At 39.2% G+C, this 20871-nt stretch overlaps 1 protein-coding gene across 1 annotated transcript in view; it reads right to left on the reverse strand.

Annotated features, from left to right (window-relative positions):
* Nucleotides 1–2351: 2351 nt before the first annotated feature.
* Mboat1 (membrane bound O-acyltransferase domain containing 1) overlaps nt 2352–20871 on the reverse strand; it is a 79958-nt gene continuing 61438 nt past the window's right edge. Inside the window, exons 9-13 of the mRNA XM_042678523.1 lie at nt 17382–17485; nt 14278–14342; nt 11579–11711; nt 9127–9278; nt 2352–4019 (exon numbers count right to left, since the gene is read on the reverse strand). Coding sequence (XP_042534457.1) covers nt 3893–4019; nt 9127–9278; nt 11579–11711; nt 14278–14342; nt 17382–17485 — 581 coding nt within the window. The 3' untranslated portion in view covers nt 2352–3892. The remainder of the gene's footprint in view (nt 4020–9126; nt 9279–11578; nt 11712–14277; nt 14343–17381; nt 17486–20871) is intronic.

Consider the following 20871-nt stretch of genomic DNA (forward strand, 5'->3'; position numbering starts at 1 on the left):
GGATACCTAGGCTTTATACCACTTGGCTATTGTGAATAATGCTGTGATAAATATGACACATCTGGACAGCCATGTGAGAACAAGCTGCTTCTTTGGACAGTTCCTGCATTGACTATGTCCTCAATGATCAAGGTCATGGTTTCAGAACAAGGTCAAGCTTAACTTCACCTGGACAAAGAGCTGGATAGCAGTTATAGAGTCATCCTAGATAACCTATAAACACAGCAGAATGTATAAACTCCTGGGAAAGCAAAGGTAAGGCCAACAGTCACTTCCTGACTTCTGGGGCAGGTATTTCTGCTCCGGGTCTCATCTTTCCATTCTCACTGTGAGGTTACCTAGGCCGAGAATAGATCCAACATCTTTTGCTCACAATGCCTAACATATTGCCAGGCTCACACCAGACACTGCATTTGATAAATAAGTGGATGGATAGACCAAAGAATTTCGGGCTATGTAAACTGGCTGCTAGAGTAATTATTTTATATTAGGTACTCCCAGAATTCCCTAGAAACACAAGCCTTTCTTTCAAAAACTAATTCTGAAAGGCAGAAACAATGTTTACCAGTGTAAATGTGACTCCATCAAAACCATCAAGAGCAACGATGCATTAAACTAATCCACTCCATCCCTCATTCATTCAACAAACACTTACTAAATCTTCATTACATGATAGGCACAGTGCCAAGTGCCAGAGACAAGAGAAGAAGAAAAAAAGATGCAATCCCTGGTGGATCCAGTCATTGATCATTAATCTTAAAGCTTCCTATATGGTTTTAATGTGCAGCCAAAAGACTGCCAGAACATATGACATGTGCCTTGTCAGTCCTGGGTACCACCTGTAAACAACCAGAAAATGTGTTTCCTTCCCATTAAAGCTCACCTACACATTTTTTTATTCAATGCGCATGTACTTAGGACAACATGGAATCTATGGTAATAAAAATAGCCCCAACCTTCTGTTTATAGTCCTAAGGTAATTGTACCCATGAGGAAAGGGTCTAATCTTAGTTCCATGTGTCCACCTTTTAGCACTTATGAAAGCCTCACAATATAAACTTTTCAGGGGAGCAGTCATCTCTCACTACCAATCTCTGAAATGAAGATGCTAAACACAGTAAAAATCTGGCCATAAATCATACCTACAGGTTCAAAACCTACATTGTAATATGGATTACTCCACATACTTCATTCCAATGATGATATTGGATAGATGCAAAACGTGCTTTTTCCCCCCCTTGGTCTTCTCTCTTAAATAGATTCCTCTGATGAATTTTAGACATGCTTATTTCCTCTCCCTTCCATAACTTCCCCCAGAGACTTCCTGGTTAAATTGGAGTGAGCCCTAGGCATTAAATCCACACACACTACTTAACTTATAACCCATGTGGAAGAACTTGAGGTCTGCTGCAGACGGGCCTATGCTTCATAAGCCCGCAGCTAGTTTCCCATCAACTTCTGCTTCCACCTGCTTCTCCCAGACTTTCGCTGGTTCTGCTTCCACCAATTGGAAATACACATCATGGAAGGATGTCTCATTGAACATATACTGACATTTTTTTCCTTATCATTCCCCAAACAATATACCATAACTACTATTTAGGTATTAATAGTCTCAAGATGATTTAAAGAACACAGGAGAACATGCACACATTATACACAAAGAATATGTCAGTATTTAAGGAACTTGAGCATATCCTTGGACCTCTGTAAGGACAGGAGTCCTGGAACCAATACCCCACTGATATGGAGGGGGATTTGGCCATGTTCTCCCTCAGCACCAGGATTAAATAAGTGTTTCAAAATGACAAACGTACCACTTTCAAGTTTCATTACTCTAACAGAAAACACCAGTCAGACATCAAATTGAAAAACCAAACATAAATCCAGCTTCATAGGACTGCTAGACTCAAATCTCAGCTGTACCATTAACTCTGTGGGGTAGGGATGTTAGCAAATGTCTAACACTCAGTTCTCTCCTCTATAGAGAGGGAATAAACCCTACCTGGAAAGTGGGAAATAAATATAATAAATCTTATCAAAACCCAAACCATCCATGTTCTTGGCATATATAGTAAAAATTGAGCAGGCTGTAATGCTCAAATTTTAACCAAATAGAACCTTAACTTTGCACACATCTATTAAAACACACACACACACACACACACACACACACACACACACAGTGCACTCATGCACACAGACGTATGTATATAAAGTCTCTCGACATAAACAAAAATAATTCTTCCATTCAGTAACATTTCCTTTCTATAGAAACAAACCATTTATTTTTTTACCATATGGTTTGAACAGATTTTCTCCACTCAGATCATCTGATTGAAGGCACATGATTGCAGCATAGATTTTATTATTATTATCATTATTATTATTTTCTATTTAATCTACTTTCTTTTCATATATGGATTATCCAATAGAAGTCCCCCAAAGGAACTGTGGTACATTCATGACAAAGATAGAATAGAAAACTGTCTTCTAGTTTCTGCTTTATAATATGATGATTCATCTAAAATAAAGCTGGGTTTAATCAGTTATGAAGCTAGAAAAATGAAAATCAGGCCCATGTGTATATCATGGCCATGATCATTAACACCTCTAGAAATCGAGGGAAAGAAGGAGAAACATGTGTTTCTTCTTACCAAAATGCTACAGAACTTTACTTTTTAAACAGATTAGTTCTTCAAAAAGTACTTTAGATGGAGGAAAGAGATAAAAGGGGTGACATTGATGAAAATGCATTGTACTTATAAACTGATTTGATGAATGGTAATTCCTTTGTTCAACTACTTAAAGATAATAAATATATATATATATTATGTTTTTTTTAAAAAGGTATGTTACTGCCTTTGATGGTGTGAATATTTGGGTGTCATTTCAGGGCCACTCCTGGGCAAGCAGATGAAAGCAGGTAAAATGGAAAGCAGGCTCCTAGCAGATATACACCGGAGAGTTTGTGATTTCCCACTGTGGCTCATTTCAGAATAAACAAATGGAAAGAATACATTCCTGGGGATGGGGTGGGGAGGGCAGGGGAAAGCAGCCTGTTTGAGGGCTCACTGCTAGTCCATTCAAATGTTCATGGTTGGTCCTCTTCACTCATATTGTTTTGAGTACCCCAAAAATCTCCTTCCATGATCCTGTTCAGCCAGGGTCTTCGGCTGGTACAGCTCTTAGGTTCACAAACCAATAATACCACAGTCAAAGGGTTTGGAGCTTCCCAAGAACAATCATGCCTGGATATGCTTCTACTTAAGAAATCCATGGCAGCCAGGCATGGAGACTCATGCTTATGGTGAGGAAGCTGAGGAGCTGAGGAAGGAGGATTGCCAAGGTCAATGATGGCCTAGGCCACACAGTGAGTTCCATGTCATCTTGAGCTACAGTGTGAGAGGGTGTTGGGGGAGGGGGGAGGAAGGGAGGTAGGGAGAGAGAGAGGAATGGAAGAAGAGAGGGAAAGAGGGAGAGAGGAAGAGAAATTTATGATAAATCTCAGTAATCATCTCCTAACTTCCCAGGCCAATGCCTAGATTCCAATTCCCATCACCCAGATTTCAACTGAAAATGATATCAGAAAAGCAAAGACCTAGAATTCCAGAAGAGACTGTCTCAGAAACTCCGGCACATTCTCTACACTTCTCCATCACTGGAAGATCCCGTAACATATTAAGACACATAGATCGGGCTAATTTCGCTGTACAAAAAAAAGACTGTATAAAAAATACTCCCTGCAGTTCAAAAAAAAAAAAAGATGCATGTAAACATTGCCTCTAAGTCACTGAAGAACCTTCGAGCTTTTCTATTTCATCTTTCCAATGTCTTGCAATGTTGTTTTGGTTTTTTGTTGCTGTTGTTGTTTTAGCTGTTCTCAGAGGTATCAGTCTGCTTTCTTCTTATGAACAGAGTTCAGACTCTGGGGTTGCTTTTGAGTGTGAGCTTGTGGTTTGATTGGCAGAAAAAGTAATATCAGGAGACTTACAATGTGTAAGTAAAAGTACATGGACCTAGGGATAGAACAAACAAACACCAATTACATTTGAAAGAAGGGAATAATTGGAGAACATCATATGAGCAACATCTCCAGTAGGGAAAGTCTGTATGTCAGGCTTGCTTTGATCCCCTCCAGATTGTACTCCATTAGGTAAGTGAGCAGGTCAGGGATTAATGGAACCACAAAGCTGAGACACTAATCCTATCAGCTCATAGGCAAACAGATGCAGTATGGTCAAGATGACATATAAACAGGCCAACAGAATTAACCCCAGGGAAGCCAGAAATCTCTAATACTCAAAACTTAGGACTTAGAAGGCTACATTCAAACCGAACACTGTCCTCTGAATCCAAACCCAGCTCAGTTTCTTCCATATGTTCCTTTTTCAAGTGTAAGGAGTTCCTCTGTGACATATGAATCAGAAGGATCCTGATTTTTGAAGCCTTTGTCTACAACCTTGCAAAAAACTTTCATCCAAACTAATAAGAAACAAGTTTGACTTTGGAGATTGGTTGGTTTTGATTGCAAAAATACACTATTCAGTGCAGTGTAGATGCCCCCAAAATGCTAGTTAAAGCAGATCAATAAGTATATGTTATTAGAATAACTGGCAGTTAGCATAACTGTTGCAGATGCATCTGGAAAGGTTGAGTTTATATTTTCTCTAACACTTTTTTAAGATTAAAGAAAAATAATGTTAAAAGAGGAATTACAACTGATTTGTTTCATTCCTTGGCTTCAATAATTGCAAGGTTAAGTATATTTGAACTAAACAATTCACTTATGAGCTAAAATTCTCCACCTTTTGTCAAGAAGAAAGACTCTCTAAGGATGACAAAAGAGTCAAGAGTATTAATATATCTTCATTCACTTACTCTTTCCTTCAGTGTTTACTGCTAAAATGTATGAAGCATGAAGCTAGAGAAATAGCTCGATGACGGGTCCTTCAATGGTATATATGAAACCCTGGGTCTAATTCCCCAAACTGCAATTTATAAAAAAACAAAACCAAAAACAAAAAATGCACAGTAAAAAGCATTAAACTGAGATCTACAAAAGAGCTAAGTTGTTCTTCCTTTCCTTGGGAAAATGGAAAGAGGACAAACACTGTCTTGTTCACGTAGAACTGGTCCAGGCTTTCTGCTGAGAAAAAAATCACAGATACTCAGATCCCTTATCAAACATGGTGCAGTATGTGCAATCCAGACACATTTTCCTGCAAACTTCACAAGCACTTTACCTAAGGCACTGCAAATGCTCTATGAATAATCCTTGTACTTTTTTTGCTTAGAGAATAATGATAAGAAAATTTTATATAGGTTTAGTAGAGACAAATGTTTTTCCCTTCATAGATAAAGAATGAGGGGATGCCAAGGGCTTTGAATGGGATTCATGGTCATTAGGAGCAGAATAAATAGCTATAGTAATCAACCATCTAATTCACTGTTTAAAGGTCATTATTGAGAAAGAAAATGCTCTTTAGGTAGACCTGCTGGGTCAACAGTAGACTCTCAAAGGATACTTTAGCCATAGTTAATTACAGCTTTCAAAATCAACACACTGACTACATATGTGGTCCTTATGTTTTACCCTGCCTTTTTTTTCTTTTTTTGTTGGTTGTGGGGCTTGAACTCTGGGCCTGGGCGCTGTGTCCCTCAGCATCTCAGCTCAAGGCTAGCACTCTATCACTTGACCCACAGCACCATTTCCGGGTTTCTGGTGGTTTGTTGGAGATAAGAGTTTCACAGCCTTTCCTGCCCGGGCTGTTTTGAACCTTGATCCTCAGATCTCAGCCTCCTATGTAGCTAGGATTACAGGTGTGAGCCAGCAGCACCCAGCAACCCCGTCTTTCTTATGTGACTAAATCTACACAAGAGCAATTATGTTGAGTTAAATTAAATAATCTGATCATCCATCCAGTGAAATGAATTTCAATCCCCTAGTGAAGTTTAGCAGTTACAGTTCAATCCCCATGACTGAAAAAAAAAAAATACAGACAACCTTATTCTAAAATTCTAGGCCAGGCGCTGGTGGCTCATACCTGTAATTCTAGCTACTCAGGAGGCTGAGATCTGAGGATCTCAGTTTAAAGCCAGCCCAGGCAGGAAAGTCCGTGAGACTCTAGTCTCCAATAAACCACTAGAAAACCGGAAGTGGTGCTGTGGCTCAAGTAGTAGAGCGCTCACCTTGAGCTGAAGAGCGCAGGGACAGTGCCCAAGCCCAGAGTTCAAGCCCCACAACCGACCAAAAATAAATAAACAAATAAAATTCTGAGGAAGGTTTTATTAATAAAACCTATATTGAGCATGGTTGGCCTTGACCAAGGTTCTACAGATGCAAATAAGGTATAGTTCCTGTGGTTAAGAAGTGTGCTGTCCACAAAAGTTCACATACCAATTCTAACATTCTTACCCACTGAAGTTAAGGACAGCATTATCTATTTAAAGATACATGAGTGTATGAAGATTTTGCTTTCAAAATGATTTAAGAAAAGGCATCTTTCATCACACATTTAGGTATTCATTAAACTTGAGTTCCCTGGAAATTTAAAGAAAAAAATTGAAAATTCTAAAGCTGAAATTAGAAGACACTCTAGACTAAAAGCAAACTAAAAAGCTAGATGCAATGCCTCACTCCTGTAATCGCAGATACTTGGGAGGCAGTTTGTATAAGGGTTGGTGGTTAAACTTAGTATAGGCAAAATTTAGCAAGAGTCTGTGTTGAAAGGGCTGGCCTGGTGATGGACACCTATAATCCCAAATACACACAGGAGGACTATGGGAATGACCCAGCTGGTAGACCTGTTGCCTAGCAAGTGAGAGTTCCTAGGTTCAAATCCAAGTACTGCCAAAAACAAAAAACATAGACAAGATTTAAAAAATCTTTCTGGTATAATAGATCTATAAAAGCCACAGGCAGCTGGGCACTAGTGGCTCATGCCTGTCATCCTAACTACTCGGGAAGCTGTGATCTGAGGATCACGGTTTGAAGCCAGGCTGGGCAGGAAAGTCCATGAGACTCTTATCTCCAATTAACCACCAGAAAACTGGAAGTGGCACTGTGGCTCAAAGTGGTACAGCAATAGCTTTGAGCAAAAGGGCTCAGGGACATTACCTGGGCCCTGAGTTCAAACCCCATGACTGAAAAAAACAAAAACAAAAACAGATAACATATGCCTTTCAACATTAAAATAAGTGAAATTGAAAATTCATTTCTTTGGTTTCACTAGCCACACATCAAAGGTTTAATGTCCTATGTTCTGCTGACCTATGATTGATATATGTAATGCATAGATGAGGATCCCCATTATCACTGACGCTTCTACAGGACACAGTTGATCTAGATCAGAATTTAAGTTATATATTATAGATCTAGCATGTAATATACAGCATATAAAATATGTGAGTACATTTACAATATATAATGTATATCTATTACACACATTATACAGTCCACATATGCATATATCCATATATGTATAGGCATGTATACACATGTGTATTGATTATATGTATGTATTATATAATACATATATGGATATGTGTGTTATAGAACATGCTTATGTATAGGTGTGTCTATAAGAAACACATGTGTGTGCATGCATATATGTCTGTATTCATGCACATACATGAGACAGGTAACATTACATTAGATAATCTCTAATGGACCAAATTGACAAAAAATGTTTTATTCTAAATAAAGATGTTTTCAAAAATCTGTTAGAGTCTTTCTTAAACAACTGAAAAGCTGCTTGATAGAAACTGGATTCTAGGGGCTGGAAAGGTGGCTCAGTGGTAGAGTGCTTGCCTCACATGCATGAGGCCCTGGGTTCAATTCCTCAGCATCACATAAGCAGAAAAAGCCGGAAGTGATGCTGTGGCCCAAGTGGTAGAGGGCTAACTTTGAGCTGAAGAGCTGAGGGACAGCGCCCAGGCCCAGAGTTCAAGCCCCACAACCGACAAAAAAAAAAAAAAAAGAAACTGGATTTTACCCCTTGAATGGCTGTCTTGGTGTCTGACTTGACACACGTTTTAGTTGGTTAAATGCCTGATATCACAAACATTTTCACTTAGTCTGATCTATAAGTAGTGACTGGCTTCCAAAATAGCTTGTCCCAAAGAAATTTTTAGTAACTGCTTTACTAATCTTGCCATTAAAGGAACTTTAAGTCTGAAACTCAGGTCTAGCAGCTAGATGCTGTGTGAATGGTGATATATTCAACCTCCCTGAGACTCTGCCTTCTCATAAGACAAATAAAGGTGCTGATGCTTACCCCTCTCCCTCCTCAGCTCACCACTGTTCACTCTAGGCTCTATGTTCTGTCCCCATTCATGCTTTTTTCTGATGTTCTTTGCATGATACAGCCTCCTATCATGGGGAATTCTATTCTGTTCCCATATCAAGAACACTACCACACTGCTCTGCCTCACTCACTGGTCCAACACACACTCTGGGTGAGTGTAAAACCACCACCAATGAACATGAAACTAACCAATTAGCATGAAGCAACAACCAATTAGCACGAAACAGTTTCATGTTTGCAGTTCATTTGGTGCAAAATAGAAGGATCTCATATCTTTTCTGTAAAGACCTCTGGTCTCTGGTATTTCACATTCTTTCCCTTCCTTCCCATGTTCATCTTGAAACACAAATCCCCATGTGCATCCAACCAGAACCTTATCTCAGAAATGGGCCCAAGAGCCATTCCATGACTACCCAAGCCAGGCAATCCCAGAGGCTGACAGACCCCAGCCTCTGCCATTTCTGTCCCCACAGCTTCCAACATAGCTTAATCTCCAGGGAAAAAAGAATCAAGGGCAAGAAATTCCCCTTCAGGGGCTCTTATCAAGCTCCATCCTGGCAGAATGCACTGCCATGAGTGCCCCTAAATGTCATGGAATTCCTGTCAACTTTCTTTGAAGGTATCGATATTCATATTTGGGATAGTCTCTGGGATAGTCATTTCTTCTTAAAGTTTCTATACATTCTTCTCCACTTGAAGTCACACTTAGGAATTCTTCATACAATCTTCATACATAGATTCAATTTATTGATTACTAAGTAGAACATGGAACACCGACTGCCTTCCCAGGTTGTAACTGACAACAGTGGAAACTTACTTGTACAAACTGATGGTTGGTTCGACTGCCAACATAACGAAGGGCGCGGCCGTGTATGATACAGCCAGCTGAGTGACTGCCCAGGTAACCACGTCATAAATGATTTTGAGAGGTTTTGAAGAAAGAAAGTAATGTCTGTAGTTGGTCCTTATCTGGAAGTCAAGGAAGGCATCGTGGAAGGTCAGAGGTGACAAAAACCAAATGGTACTCCATCTCAAGGCAGGAAACCTTGGAAATACAAGCTATAGACTATAAACAGCCTCTGAGTTCTATTCCAACTAAAATTCCCAACTAAAATGATCTCATGTGTAAAAAACTACATATTCACTGTAGAAAAAAAAAGTTTAACAAACAACTAAGAAATTTGTTTTTCTTGTTTAACATCTCCCAAAGAAAAGCACTTTCAAAATCTTGGCATGTTGCCTTCCAAAGCTGAGTTCTATTTCTATGTATGCAGATTTATATCCTTAATGGCACCAATATATCTTTAGCTTTTTTTTTTGTTTTATTATCTATTGTGGACTGTATTTCTTTGTGTCCATAAATATTAATTTCCAGTATGATTTTTAACTGAATTCTGGAAAAATTATCTTGTTTTCCCATCCCATTTTGCTACGATAGTAATTCTGTGATGCATACCTTTATAAATGAATCGCTACTGTTTTGTCTTTATTTCCTTTGGGTAACGATGATATAAACAGTGTTACTTGTAGTAGTGCAATGCTTAAGTGATACTTGAGTAATAATACTTGGGTAATAGTTATTACTATTCCTATTAGCAAATGCAGCTACTATAATGGTATTTTTAGCTTACAGTGGACCAAGTCTGTACATGATTGCCTCTGCTAATTCTCCCAAGAAGCAAGTATCATTATGTCCATTTATATATAAAAAAGTGAGGCACAGGTCTTTTGATCTATGTAACTCAACTTGCCTCCAGAAAGACACTCAGGTTTTAGAGTCAAGAATAAAAGGCAGGGCTGAAAAAAATGGCTGGCTTTTATAAGCAGTTGCATTTCAAGCAGGAAAGGCTTCAAATTCCATGGTTGTCTGATGAGCTAAACTCTTCTCTTCAGCAGTCAGTCCCTCAGGACAAAGACCAGAGATCAATCCACAGGCTACACTCGGCCTCTGGTATGAGATTTTTATCTGGTAACTTCCACAGGCTTAAGACCACACTTTATTCTCCAAGGGAAAACAGAAGCTCTGCTCCATTGACTGTTTCCTTTCTGTCCCTTACCTAATATCCTTGTGAAAAATGTTTCTGAGCCCTCCAAAAGAAAGGATCTACACAAATCAAAGCCTTTATGTCAGCTGAGAACATGGAGCTAAGGATATCTTAAGGAATTGTACTCTGAATATATTAACGAGCTAAAAATGTGACCTTTATTGCTTAATCTGTTCTTGCCATCTGTTCCTATAGTTTCCTTTCCTGGGGTAGTTATATGGACAGGAGGAAGAAAATGTCTTCCTTGTTTTCTGCGTTCAAGTATGTATGGCATGTGGTTAATCCACCATGTACACAAACAGGATCCAGCAGAATTCCAGGTGAAATAGGAAGTCCTCAGGGGAGAGGCCCTGTCTTGTTCACTGTCACAGTCTGGTCCTGATAATTCTGATTGCCCCAAGACAGAGCTTCTGATATATTCAGAGAAGAAACAAATTCAAGTGAATGAATAGCTATGCTGTATGCTAGGGTTCCTGCATTCACTTTGTAAATGGCAGTTCAAAAATGTCTTGGCATCTGAAGTCAGGAAAACCCCAGTTGTGATCAAAGATTGAAATTAAGCTGAACACAAAATTACATTTGACAATCAAAGCACTTTGAATTGCAATTACATGTTCAATTTTCTTCGAAGACAATCACATTTTTTTTTATTCCTGCAGTATCCTGCTTTATAATAAGCAAAGGAACAGCTCTGGACAAACTAGAGGTTCTCAAAAGCCCTAAAATTGAAAGTTATGAAGTTCACAAGTTATTTTACACAAGCCAAGTGAACCAGATCACAGAAGAACACAGCGGTCAGAGTCATCTCTAAAGCCAGAGTTCCTATGGTTCTTATCCCATTGTTCAGAGCTACTGTGAATTATTTCTAGGCTTAGGATAATGAAATGAGAAACCAAGCATGCTATAAGCAAACTGAAGTCCTATAGAACCTATATTAATTGATAAGCACCATCATCTGTAATTAATAGACTGTATATGTGCATTATTTAATAATAAAAAGTTCATCCCTTAAGGTAGTAAATATTGCTCCTAGAATACTGGAAAAATTATGGAAACAATGTTAACTATTTTTGTTAAAACCAGTTCCTATATATTGAAGCCTTTTTCTGTAATGAAGACTTTTTCATAATGTTTAAGTTTTCAAAATATCCTCACTGCCATTCCCATGCCCAATTCTTGCTAGGACCTAAAACAACAAACATATAATTGCTCAAGGAAACTTACCACTCTAGCTGCTAATGTAACAGGGACTCCAGTTAAGAAGGTAAAATAGTATCCAGGATAGACACCATGCCACAAGGCAGACAGGACGAAGGTTAGCACCGTAGGGTACCATGGAACTCGCTCATAACACACACTGTGAAGACAGGAAGGAATAAGAGCTCCGAGTGAACACACTGGACACTTCTAGCTGCATACCTGCTTCTCTCTGGAGCAGAACTCATTTGACTCATTACTGCTGGGGAACCTGGAATGAAATAATAGCAACCATAGCCTTTCTGCTTTCCATGAGCACCACCAATGGGTAATGGATGGCTCAGTCATTTTAGGAGCTGTGACAAGATTTTAACTCATTCGAGTAAATGATCTGGATCCCACTGCACTCTATCTAATAGAGTTCTGTTGGTCACTTTCTATCTAGCGAGTGAGACCGCCAGTGGCCTCATCTACTAGTGATACTTCAGTAAGTGCCATTGGTATTACAATTTGTAGGCTGGGGATAAGGCTCCTTAGCAATGGATATCCTCATTTAGTCAATGTTAATTTACCTTTCCCTCTGCCATCTAATCAACACTACGAGCTTTTCCACCTGTCTTGTCAGTGACTACATCACAGAATCAGTGTGCTGGGTATATGACCTATGTAGTTGACCAGCAGAATTCAACCCAGGAAATTGTCTGACAGAGTGATATAGAACTGAGCATGGTAGTGCATGCCTATACTACCTCTACAAAGGAGGCAGAGATGGGAGGGTCAGGGTTCAAGGCCACTAATGACTTGAGGTAAGTCAGAGAAAAAGTTAGTCAGACCTATATCTAAAAACCCAGCCAGGGAGGGCAGCCAGGCAATGTGGCTCAAGACTATAATCCTAGCTCTGTGTGTGTGTGTGTGTGTGTGTGTGTGTGTGTGTGTGTGTGTAGGTGGGGGGGAGGGGGGGGTCAGGGCTCAAGGCCAACCATGACATAAAAAACTCCTAAGACTCCATCTCAACCAATAGCTGGGCACCATGGTATGCTCCTGTCACTCCAAGCTGTGAAGAAAACACAATAGCTCAGCACATGGCACATGCCTGGCAACTCAGTGACAAAAGGAAGCACAAATAGGAGGATCAGTCTAGGCCAGCGCTGACACAAAGCAAGACCTTATCACAAAAATATCCCGAACAAAAGAGGGCTGGCAGAGTGGCTCGATTGGTACAGCATCTGCCTAGCAAGTGTGAGGCCTTGAGCACAAACTCCAATACTGCAAAAAAGAAGACAAAAACGAAGACAAAGGAGAAGACGAAGGAGAAGGAGAAGAAGAGAAAATCCAAAAGAGGTGTACTGTAGCCCCAGTTCTGAGGGAGGTAGAAGGGGGAGAACTGTGACTATCCTTTGTGTGAAATGATTAGGACAAGAAGTGTTTTAGTATTTCACATTTAGTGTTTCTGCAGAATTTTAAAAATAGTTTTCATTTTTTATACACACACGTATGTTTAGTCATCTTGGACTACAAACTCATAAGAGAAACTATGTGACTCGTAAGGTATTGGGATTACTCCATATTAAAAAAAGTGAATGTTCATGTTAAAAATATTCGCATTATTTATTTAAAACAAAAAGTTAAGGCCAAAACTTAAAAAAAAAAAAAAAAAACTACGTGATTGGATCAACTTTCAGAAAAATCATGAGCCTACTTTGGAGAAATTACTATACATCATCTCTCCTTTTTCTCCCAAATTCTAAGTTATGAAGGATGGTAATCAACCAGATGTAGTATTACACACCCATAATCCCAGTACTCAGGATGCTGAGCAGGAGGATACTGAGTCAGAGGCCAGCCTGGGCTACACAGCAACTTCAAGGCCAGCATAGATTACATAGTGAGACTCTGTCTCAAACAAACAAACAAAACACCCAGTAGAATCTGCTACATTAGGCACATTCACCAGATAAAGTTTGCTGCTCCAAACATAGCATATTATTAGTTCTATAATAACCACTGTTTCCATAATAAAAGTGGAACATGAAGGGAAACAAAGAGGCAGAAAAATATAAACACAAATGTACATAAAGAACATAAATGTCTGGGGTAACACACAGCTGGTAGTGCTAGGGATGTGCCCAGCAAGGAGCAGGGATATAGACATCTGAGGGACAGATGAGTCTCTTGGTTGCAGACAGCATAGGACTCAGGTCACAAGTCCAGTTCAAGAGAAAGACCATTGGGGCTCATTTTTATTATAAATTAGCTGGGTGGCTTGTTGGGCAAATTACATAACCTCTTCTTGTTTCATTTAACTCAGATATAAAGTATGGATAACGATGATCCACATCCTTTGGGATTGACACTAGAAATAAAAAGAGTGTCTGGTACTCAGGAATGGAGCATTACAAGATAAAATTAATGTTTTTCATTACAACCTTCTCAAATCACTGTCTACTTTTTCATGTACAGAGGATATGTTAATATAATGTACGATAAATATGTTAAGATATGTATGATGGCATCACTACTGTTACTGCCACCCAACTGGCAAAAATTATTGAGTCAATCAATCACTGAGGAAGATCCTCCAAAATAAGCCATCAACTGGGTTATCTCTTTCAAACCATCAAAAAAGTCTCATCAAAAGTTGGTGGTAAGTTACTATTGCTCATCTTATGCATCCCAACCTTCCCATATCCTACTGCCAATAATGAGGTTGGTTTTGTTTTGCTTACCACTTTAGCCAAGTAGATGTCTGAATGTTCCAGTTTTCCAAGTACATTTTGAAACTTGTGGCAGTCTAGAAGAGGGAAAACACTTATCATTAGCTTTAAAAATCTTCCAAGTAATGGAAAGTCTTCCCCAGAATTTCCTTGGCAGCAGATTTGATGTGGTATTTCAGAAGTGATTACCCACAGCTGAGAGTAAATCATCTGCGCCATCACTCACCATAAAGTTTCCTGGTGTTTGTGAGATTTGCCTTGCAACTAACACAACATGGCTGGTAGACTCTGATTTCCCCTCTGAATTTACTTTCAAATTGTAGCAATACTGAAGGAAGAGTCTATAGCTTTCCCTTCTATTGGTTAAAAAAATTTAATCCTAAGGGCTGGGAAGGTGGCTCAGTAGTAGAGTGCTTGCCTTGCATGCCTGAGGCCCTGGGTTCGATTCCTCAGCACCACATAAGCAAAAAGAAAAAAGCCGGAGTGGCGCTGTGGCTCAAGTGGTAGAGCGCTAGCCTTGAGCTGAAGAGCTGAGGGACAGCGCCCAGGCCCAGAGTTCAGGCTCCACGACCGGACCCCAAAAAAAAAAAAAAAAAAAAAAAAATTTAATCCTCTGATTTTTAAAACAATATTCTAAAAAGGGACTTACCACAAAAAGTTTAATCTTGCAAATAAAGAGCCTTTCTAGAGACCATTGAAGTATAACTGTCATCTTTATGAGGTCATGTACAAATTAGGTCAGTCTTATGCACTGATTTCTATAAATAGCTACGCCGCTCCAAATGCTACCAATGGTGTCTGAGATAGTAAGCAATTTTATGCGTGAAGGGATCCCAATTCAGAAAAGAAAACAAAGAAATAGCACCCAACTGGCAATAATATAAATCAATCAACCACTGAGGAAGAGCCACCCAAAATATGTGATCAATTAGGTTTTCTCATTCAAACCATCAAAAAAAAGTCTTATCAAAGATTGGTGGCAAAATATAGGAAGCACGCATATGGGGACAACAATTTCTGAAGAAAGTAGAAAGGGCAGGGACCATTTTTTTTCCTGTTAATGTTTCTTCAGGTACAAGAAAATCTTAGAGACCACACAGTAGCTTCATGTGGTATGTTTAACTGGGAGAAAGAAAAGGAGAAAGGGAGAGAATAAGATAGATGATAGATAAATGGAAGACCAGATGGAAAGATGATAGAGCTATGATAAACAGATATGTGAGCAGATAAATACAGATGATAGATAAGAGAGATAGATTTTTATTGTGAGCTTTTATTTTGAAACCCTAAGGGATTTTGCTCTATACTTCTGCATAAGAATAAAAGGCTACAAACACAGCCTCAGGATCCCTGAACTAAATCAGACATCCCTGTTTTGCTTTTGTCCTTTGCCCCTTATCAAACACAATTAAAATGCAATCATTCTCATTATTTTCTTCCCTAATAAACATGGAACTTAATAACATAGCCTTTGACCTTGAACACATGCCCCTAAGTGAAAGGATTTTGTCTTTAGAGTGCCACTTTTGAGTGATCAGTGGTCACGAGGACCACCACAAAAGGCATTTTACCCATAGTGCTCGAAGGCAGCTGATCAGTCAGCTGTCCAGGAGGTTGGAGGGAATGAAGGATGTTAGTGGGAAAAGGGAAGAAAGTCATGACTCACTTGGGCTTTGTCTGACATCACTTATACAGATAAAAGATGCTTCCAGGTGATCTGTATGCTCTTCTAGAAGTGGGAAAGGTAATTGTGGAGTCTGGAGCTTGTCCCCTGAAGATGTGGTTTGCTGTGATGGGAGCACTTCCTGCTTCACATGAGGCAATCAACAGACAGAGTGTTACGCTTCATTCAGAAAGAACCCAGATGAGACTTTAGCTTTTCCCTTGCCAGGCTTGGAAAGGCCTTCTACCACAGGTGTCTTCAGATTCTCTAGGATGATCTAAAAATGAGTGGGTTTTTTTCCCCATAGTGGAAACTGGATATTTATTGAATCTGATTAACCTGAGTGATCAAATGGCACTATGAATTGAAGCGGAATGTATGATGCATTTTATTTGCTTCATTAATGGCCATAAAAGTACTCCTATTTCTTTCTGCTTGCTTGTATTTTGAAGAAACAACGTCTATGAAGCAGCAGGAGGGGAAGAAAAGAAAAAAGAAAAGGCAAGAAGAAGAGCAAGAGAAGTAAAAGAAATCTATAAACCTCCCATGTTTTGTTAGGAATTTGTGAAAGGCTACTGGAGGCTGTCCAAATGCAAACTTGGGCGGAAGAAGTTGGCTTTCTCTATGGCTTTCCTGGCTGTATTTCCACCAAACGTGGGTAGAAAGTGGTCAGAGTCATTGGCTTCCTTCTCTGCAAACAACTTTCTCTGGGAAAATCCTCCAATGGCATCTTATCTGTCCCAGGAGAGGTGGAAAACCAAATCCAACAACATATAAGAGTTGTACTGGTTCTGTATGCTGCTATTTGTGGCCTTCGGTTGCTACAAGAAGGAAAGGCTCTGATGACATGCTGTCCCTGTACACTCTAGTGCTAACAAAGCAAAGAAAATTATGAATGATACAGTCCCCCTAAGACTACACTTGCTGGTGAATGCTGGTCCAAGAATGAAGAGTGAAAAATGAGGACACACACTCTCTTCTAGTGGCCTACAAGTTGAGTTCAGTCATAATCCTTCTGAAAAGCAAATGGGTTTAGAACCGTTTCCAAGGGGTCCACAGAAACCCTTACAATATTGAAATCTAAATGCAGGAACTTCCCGTCTGTGTGCTTGGCGGAAATAAGTATAATGTGAACAAGAGAAAATTGACATTTGCACTTTCTAGTTGAAAAAAAATAAGAATGTAAACAAGAGAAAGATTTTTCTTGGCTCTTTTTAAGATTCTTGGTGTCTCTTTTTTTTCTCTTGAACTATTAAAACTGCAAAAGAAAATGTCTATTTAAGAAGAAAAACAATAAAACAAAAAAAATGTGAGATGTAAAATGTTCAGAAGACTGCAGGGCCTGGCTTTTCCCAGAGCAACTTTTTTCTCAAACACTCTGGTGTAGGATCTCAGAATGTTGCACTCAAAGAAAACTGCTTGCTTTACTCATGCTGGAAGTAAACGTACTCACCTCGATTTTCCAGATGTTTAGGTTAGACAGCAGATCCCAATGGAAATTTCCATTCTTATCCACTCCACTGAACCCAAAGCCAGCTGCATTATTCACTGCATCCGCTGTGGTTTTAAAAACACTGTTGTTAGGATACAGAATGAAAGCAGCACTGTGGCCTTAAAAGAGTCCAAATATATGTCTACTTCAATGTTGAGCATATGTGTGAGTTCCTTGGAAAGGGAACCAAAAAAAAAAAAAAAAACTCGGAAAGAACCCAGTGTCATTATGAGTCAGAAAAATATATTTGGCTGGTTGATCCCCTCAGATGCTACACATTCATTCCTAGCATCTAGTGAGCACCTACTAAGAGAAAAAGTATGGCTATTCATCAGATGCAAAACAATGAGAATAAATGAGAAGAGTTAAAATGAAGAAGCAAAGAGTAGAATTTAGTAACCAGTTCTCAATGAAGGCAAAAAGAAAAGGAGATTGAAAATATGCTTGTGCTCAAAAGCAGAGATCCAAAGACACAAGGGACCCCGTGGAGGACCAAGAATTGTCACTCAAGAAAAAGATGCACTAAGTCAGGAGGAGGACAAGTTCTGAGAGAAAAACTGGAGTTCATCCTGGAGATAAGCATGGGAGAGGCAGTAGGATGGCAGTTGGAGCTGCCTAGGTTCTCTAATACAAAAGATAAATGTCAAGACAAAGAAGAGATCTACAGCTATGAATGAGAGGTCACGTGGGCTACAATGAGCAAAGCCATCTTACCCTCGAAGTCATTCTAAAACCTCCTTTTTCCATCTTTATTTACTTTACTGAGCTACAAGGAAATTCCCCCCTGCAGCAAATATTTTGCTTCCAATCAATTCCTTAACAAAATGTTTGAGTAATCAAATACAGACATGATGAACTAATGTACTTCTAGGATGATGACCAAGAGACTAATTATCTCTTTTCATTCATCTTATTTTAAATTGATCTTATTTTTATTTCAAGAAAATTAGGATATTTTCTTGGAGAAAATATTTACCACTCATTGAGTCATATCACTGTAAAGTCTTAGAGAAACTCTTCCGTTATAAGGTCAAGTCCAAATCAACAGCCTTTAGAAAAGCTACTCTATTAAAGCAAACAAACTGTTGTAGACTGGGGAGCTGGCTCAGTACTTGAGCACTTTATCTAGCAAGTGTTAGATACTAGGTTCTATTGCCAGAATTTCTCAAAACAAGATGAAACAAAACAAAAAGTTCTGTCCTGTATTTGTCTTATCTATTTTGGGCATAGCTGACGACTTAAATGGTGGTTATTTTAGGTTTAGCCTCAGTGTAAAACAATCTTGCTACTTTCAGGAAGAAGGATGCAAAGCACCAATCCCTACCATGTCATCCTACCAAACCAAATGGATAGAAACTCAGTTGGAGAAGCAAAAGAAAAACCAAATGAGAGTATATCAGAAGGAATCTAGTTGATTTACATGTATAGGAATAAATATATGAGTGACAGAGATAAAATAAACTGAGGGAAGGGCCCTGTGTGGACAATGGAAAAACAGAGCTAGATTTCCATGGACAGCAGAGCAACTCATAAATTCTTCCTTCTACCTTCAAGTTCATGTCTGCTACACTTGGTCAGAGCTAAAAGAGCACAACTATTTTATGTATACGTGTGTATGCTTTCAGTGCTTATCCGTATTCGTTAGACTTTCACACTGCTAAGACAAAAATCAAATACCTGATAGATACAAACTTGAGGTGTGTGTAGCAGAGAATTGTTTTACTTCGTGGCTTTAGGATTTTCAGAAGCACAGAGCAGATCACCTCATGGCCCCCAGGAAGTAGAGAAAGCAGTAGCTGGCATTCCCTTTCCATTCTTGTGTGCCCCACAACCCTATGGGAAGGGATTGCTCCTATTCCCTTTAGTCATTTCTCTCTGGAAATGCCTCACAGACGGATTTGATGGGGAGCTTTATTCATCTCCCTAGATAGTTCTCAATCCTCTCAAGTTGATCATCAAAAATCATCATCACCTCACCTTTCCAGGGCTCTATACTTGATACCTTACTGAAATTTCTTATTTAATCCTTACAATAGCGTTGAGAGGCTGGTTAAGGTGGATTTGATGGCATCCTGATACATGGCCTTGAGAAAAAAAAGTACCTAACTGCTAGGAACTATTCCCTAACAATAAAATTAGATACATATAGTGACCCTATTTAGAAAGCTGCTGAAATGATTCAACAAAATTAAATGTCTATACTGTGCCCAGCACAGTATCTGATCCAGAGTATCATGCAAGAAATGTTGGCTGTTAGCCGGGCGCCGTGGCTCACACTTATAATCCTAGCTACTCAGGAGGCTGAGATCTCAGAATCACGGTTCAAAGTCAGCCCCGGCAGGAAAGTTCCTGAGACTCTTATATCCAATAAACCACCAGAAAACCAGAAGTGGCGCTGTGACTCAAACGGTAGCGCACTCGCCTTGAGCTGAAGAGCTGAGGGACAGCACCCAAGCCCTGAGACTCTTATGTCCAATAAACCACTAGAAAACCAGAAGTGGCACTGTGACTCAAGGGGTAGAGCGCTCACCTTGAGCTAAAGAGCTGAGGGACAGTGCTCAGGCCCAGAGTTCAAGTCCAACAACAGACCAGAAAAAAAAAAAAAAAGAAATGTTGGCTATCACCATCATCATCATCATCATCACCATCCTATTATTATTATTGTGGCTAGAGATGCCACAAAACATCAAGAGCACTCCAGGTGATAAACAATGCTGGAAACTGAATGTTACAACTCTTGATTCCACAACCTAAAAAGATAAGAGCCCATTCTGCAGGAAAAATGACTGACCCAAAGTATCAATTCTCAGAACCACCCCATATAGATGAAGTCAGAATTCCCCAATCTGCTTGATGCATGTGCAGTAGCTTATCCAAGACTTGTTCTCAGAAAGGTTAGAGGTTCTGGATTCACCAGTTCAAAATTGGCTTTCCTTCTCTTGGGCAGCGATCTAAATTATTATTACACACAAATTAATTTGGACACCCGTATGCTGAAGTCTGTGATCCTTTTTAACAAAGCCTGGGTTAGGGTTGGGCCTATTCTAATTAGTACTAATTAGGAATGAAAAAACAGAATTGTTTGCTAAGTCCAAAGAAAATAGTCTCATTATTTCAATATAAACAGTTACTAGAATTAGGCTAACAGCACAGCTCAGCTGAGATGCATGCAGAGGCCAGCTTTAAGAATTAACTTTATATCCATGTATAATTAGTACATTAATTATATGTAAATGGTGTTTTAAAAGCTAGATAAAACAATTATTCGGTTAAGCAGTTTAAAGATTCCCTGATATACTATTCATTGCTTCCTTATCCATAAATAATATAAAGGTTAATTTTAGATCAGCCCTGCAATCTAAACCATAACAAACTTCCATTCAAGGCTGTGCAAATTAATGAGATATTTTCACTGAAGCAACCAAAAAAGATAAAGAACAAGAAAACAGTA

The sequence above is a fragment of the Dipodomys spectabilis genome, unplaced genomic scaffold (genome assembly GCF_019054845.1).
Source record: "Dipodomys spectabilis isolate Male_0828 unplaced genomic scaffold, ASM1905484v1 ptg000045l, whole genome shotgun sequence".
NCBI lineage: Eukaryota > Metazoa > Chordata > Mammalia > Rodentia > Heteromyidae > Dipodomys > Dipodomys spectabilis.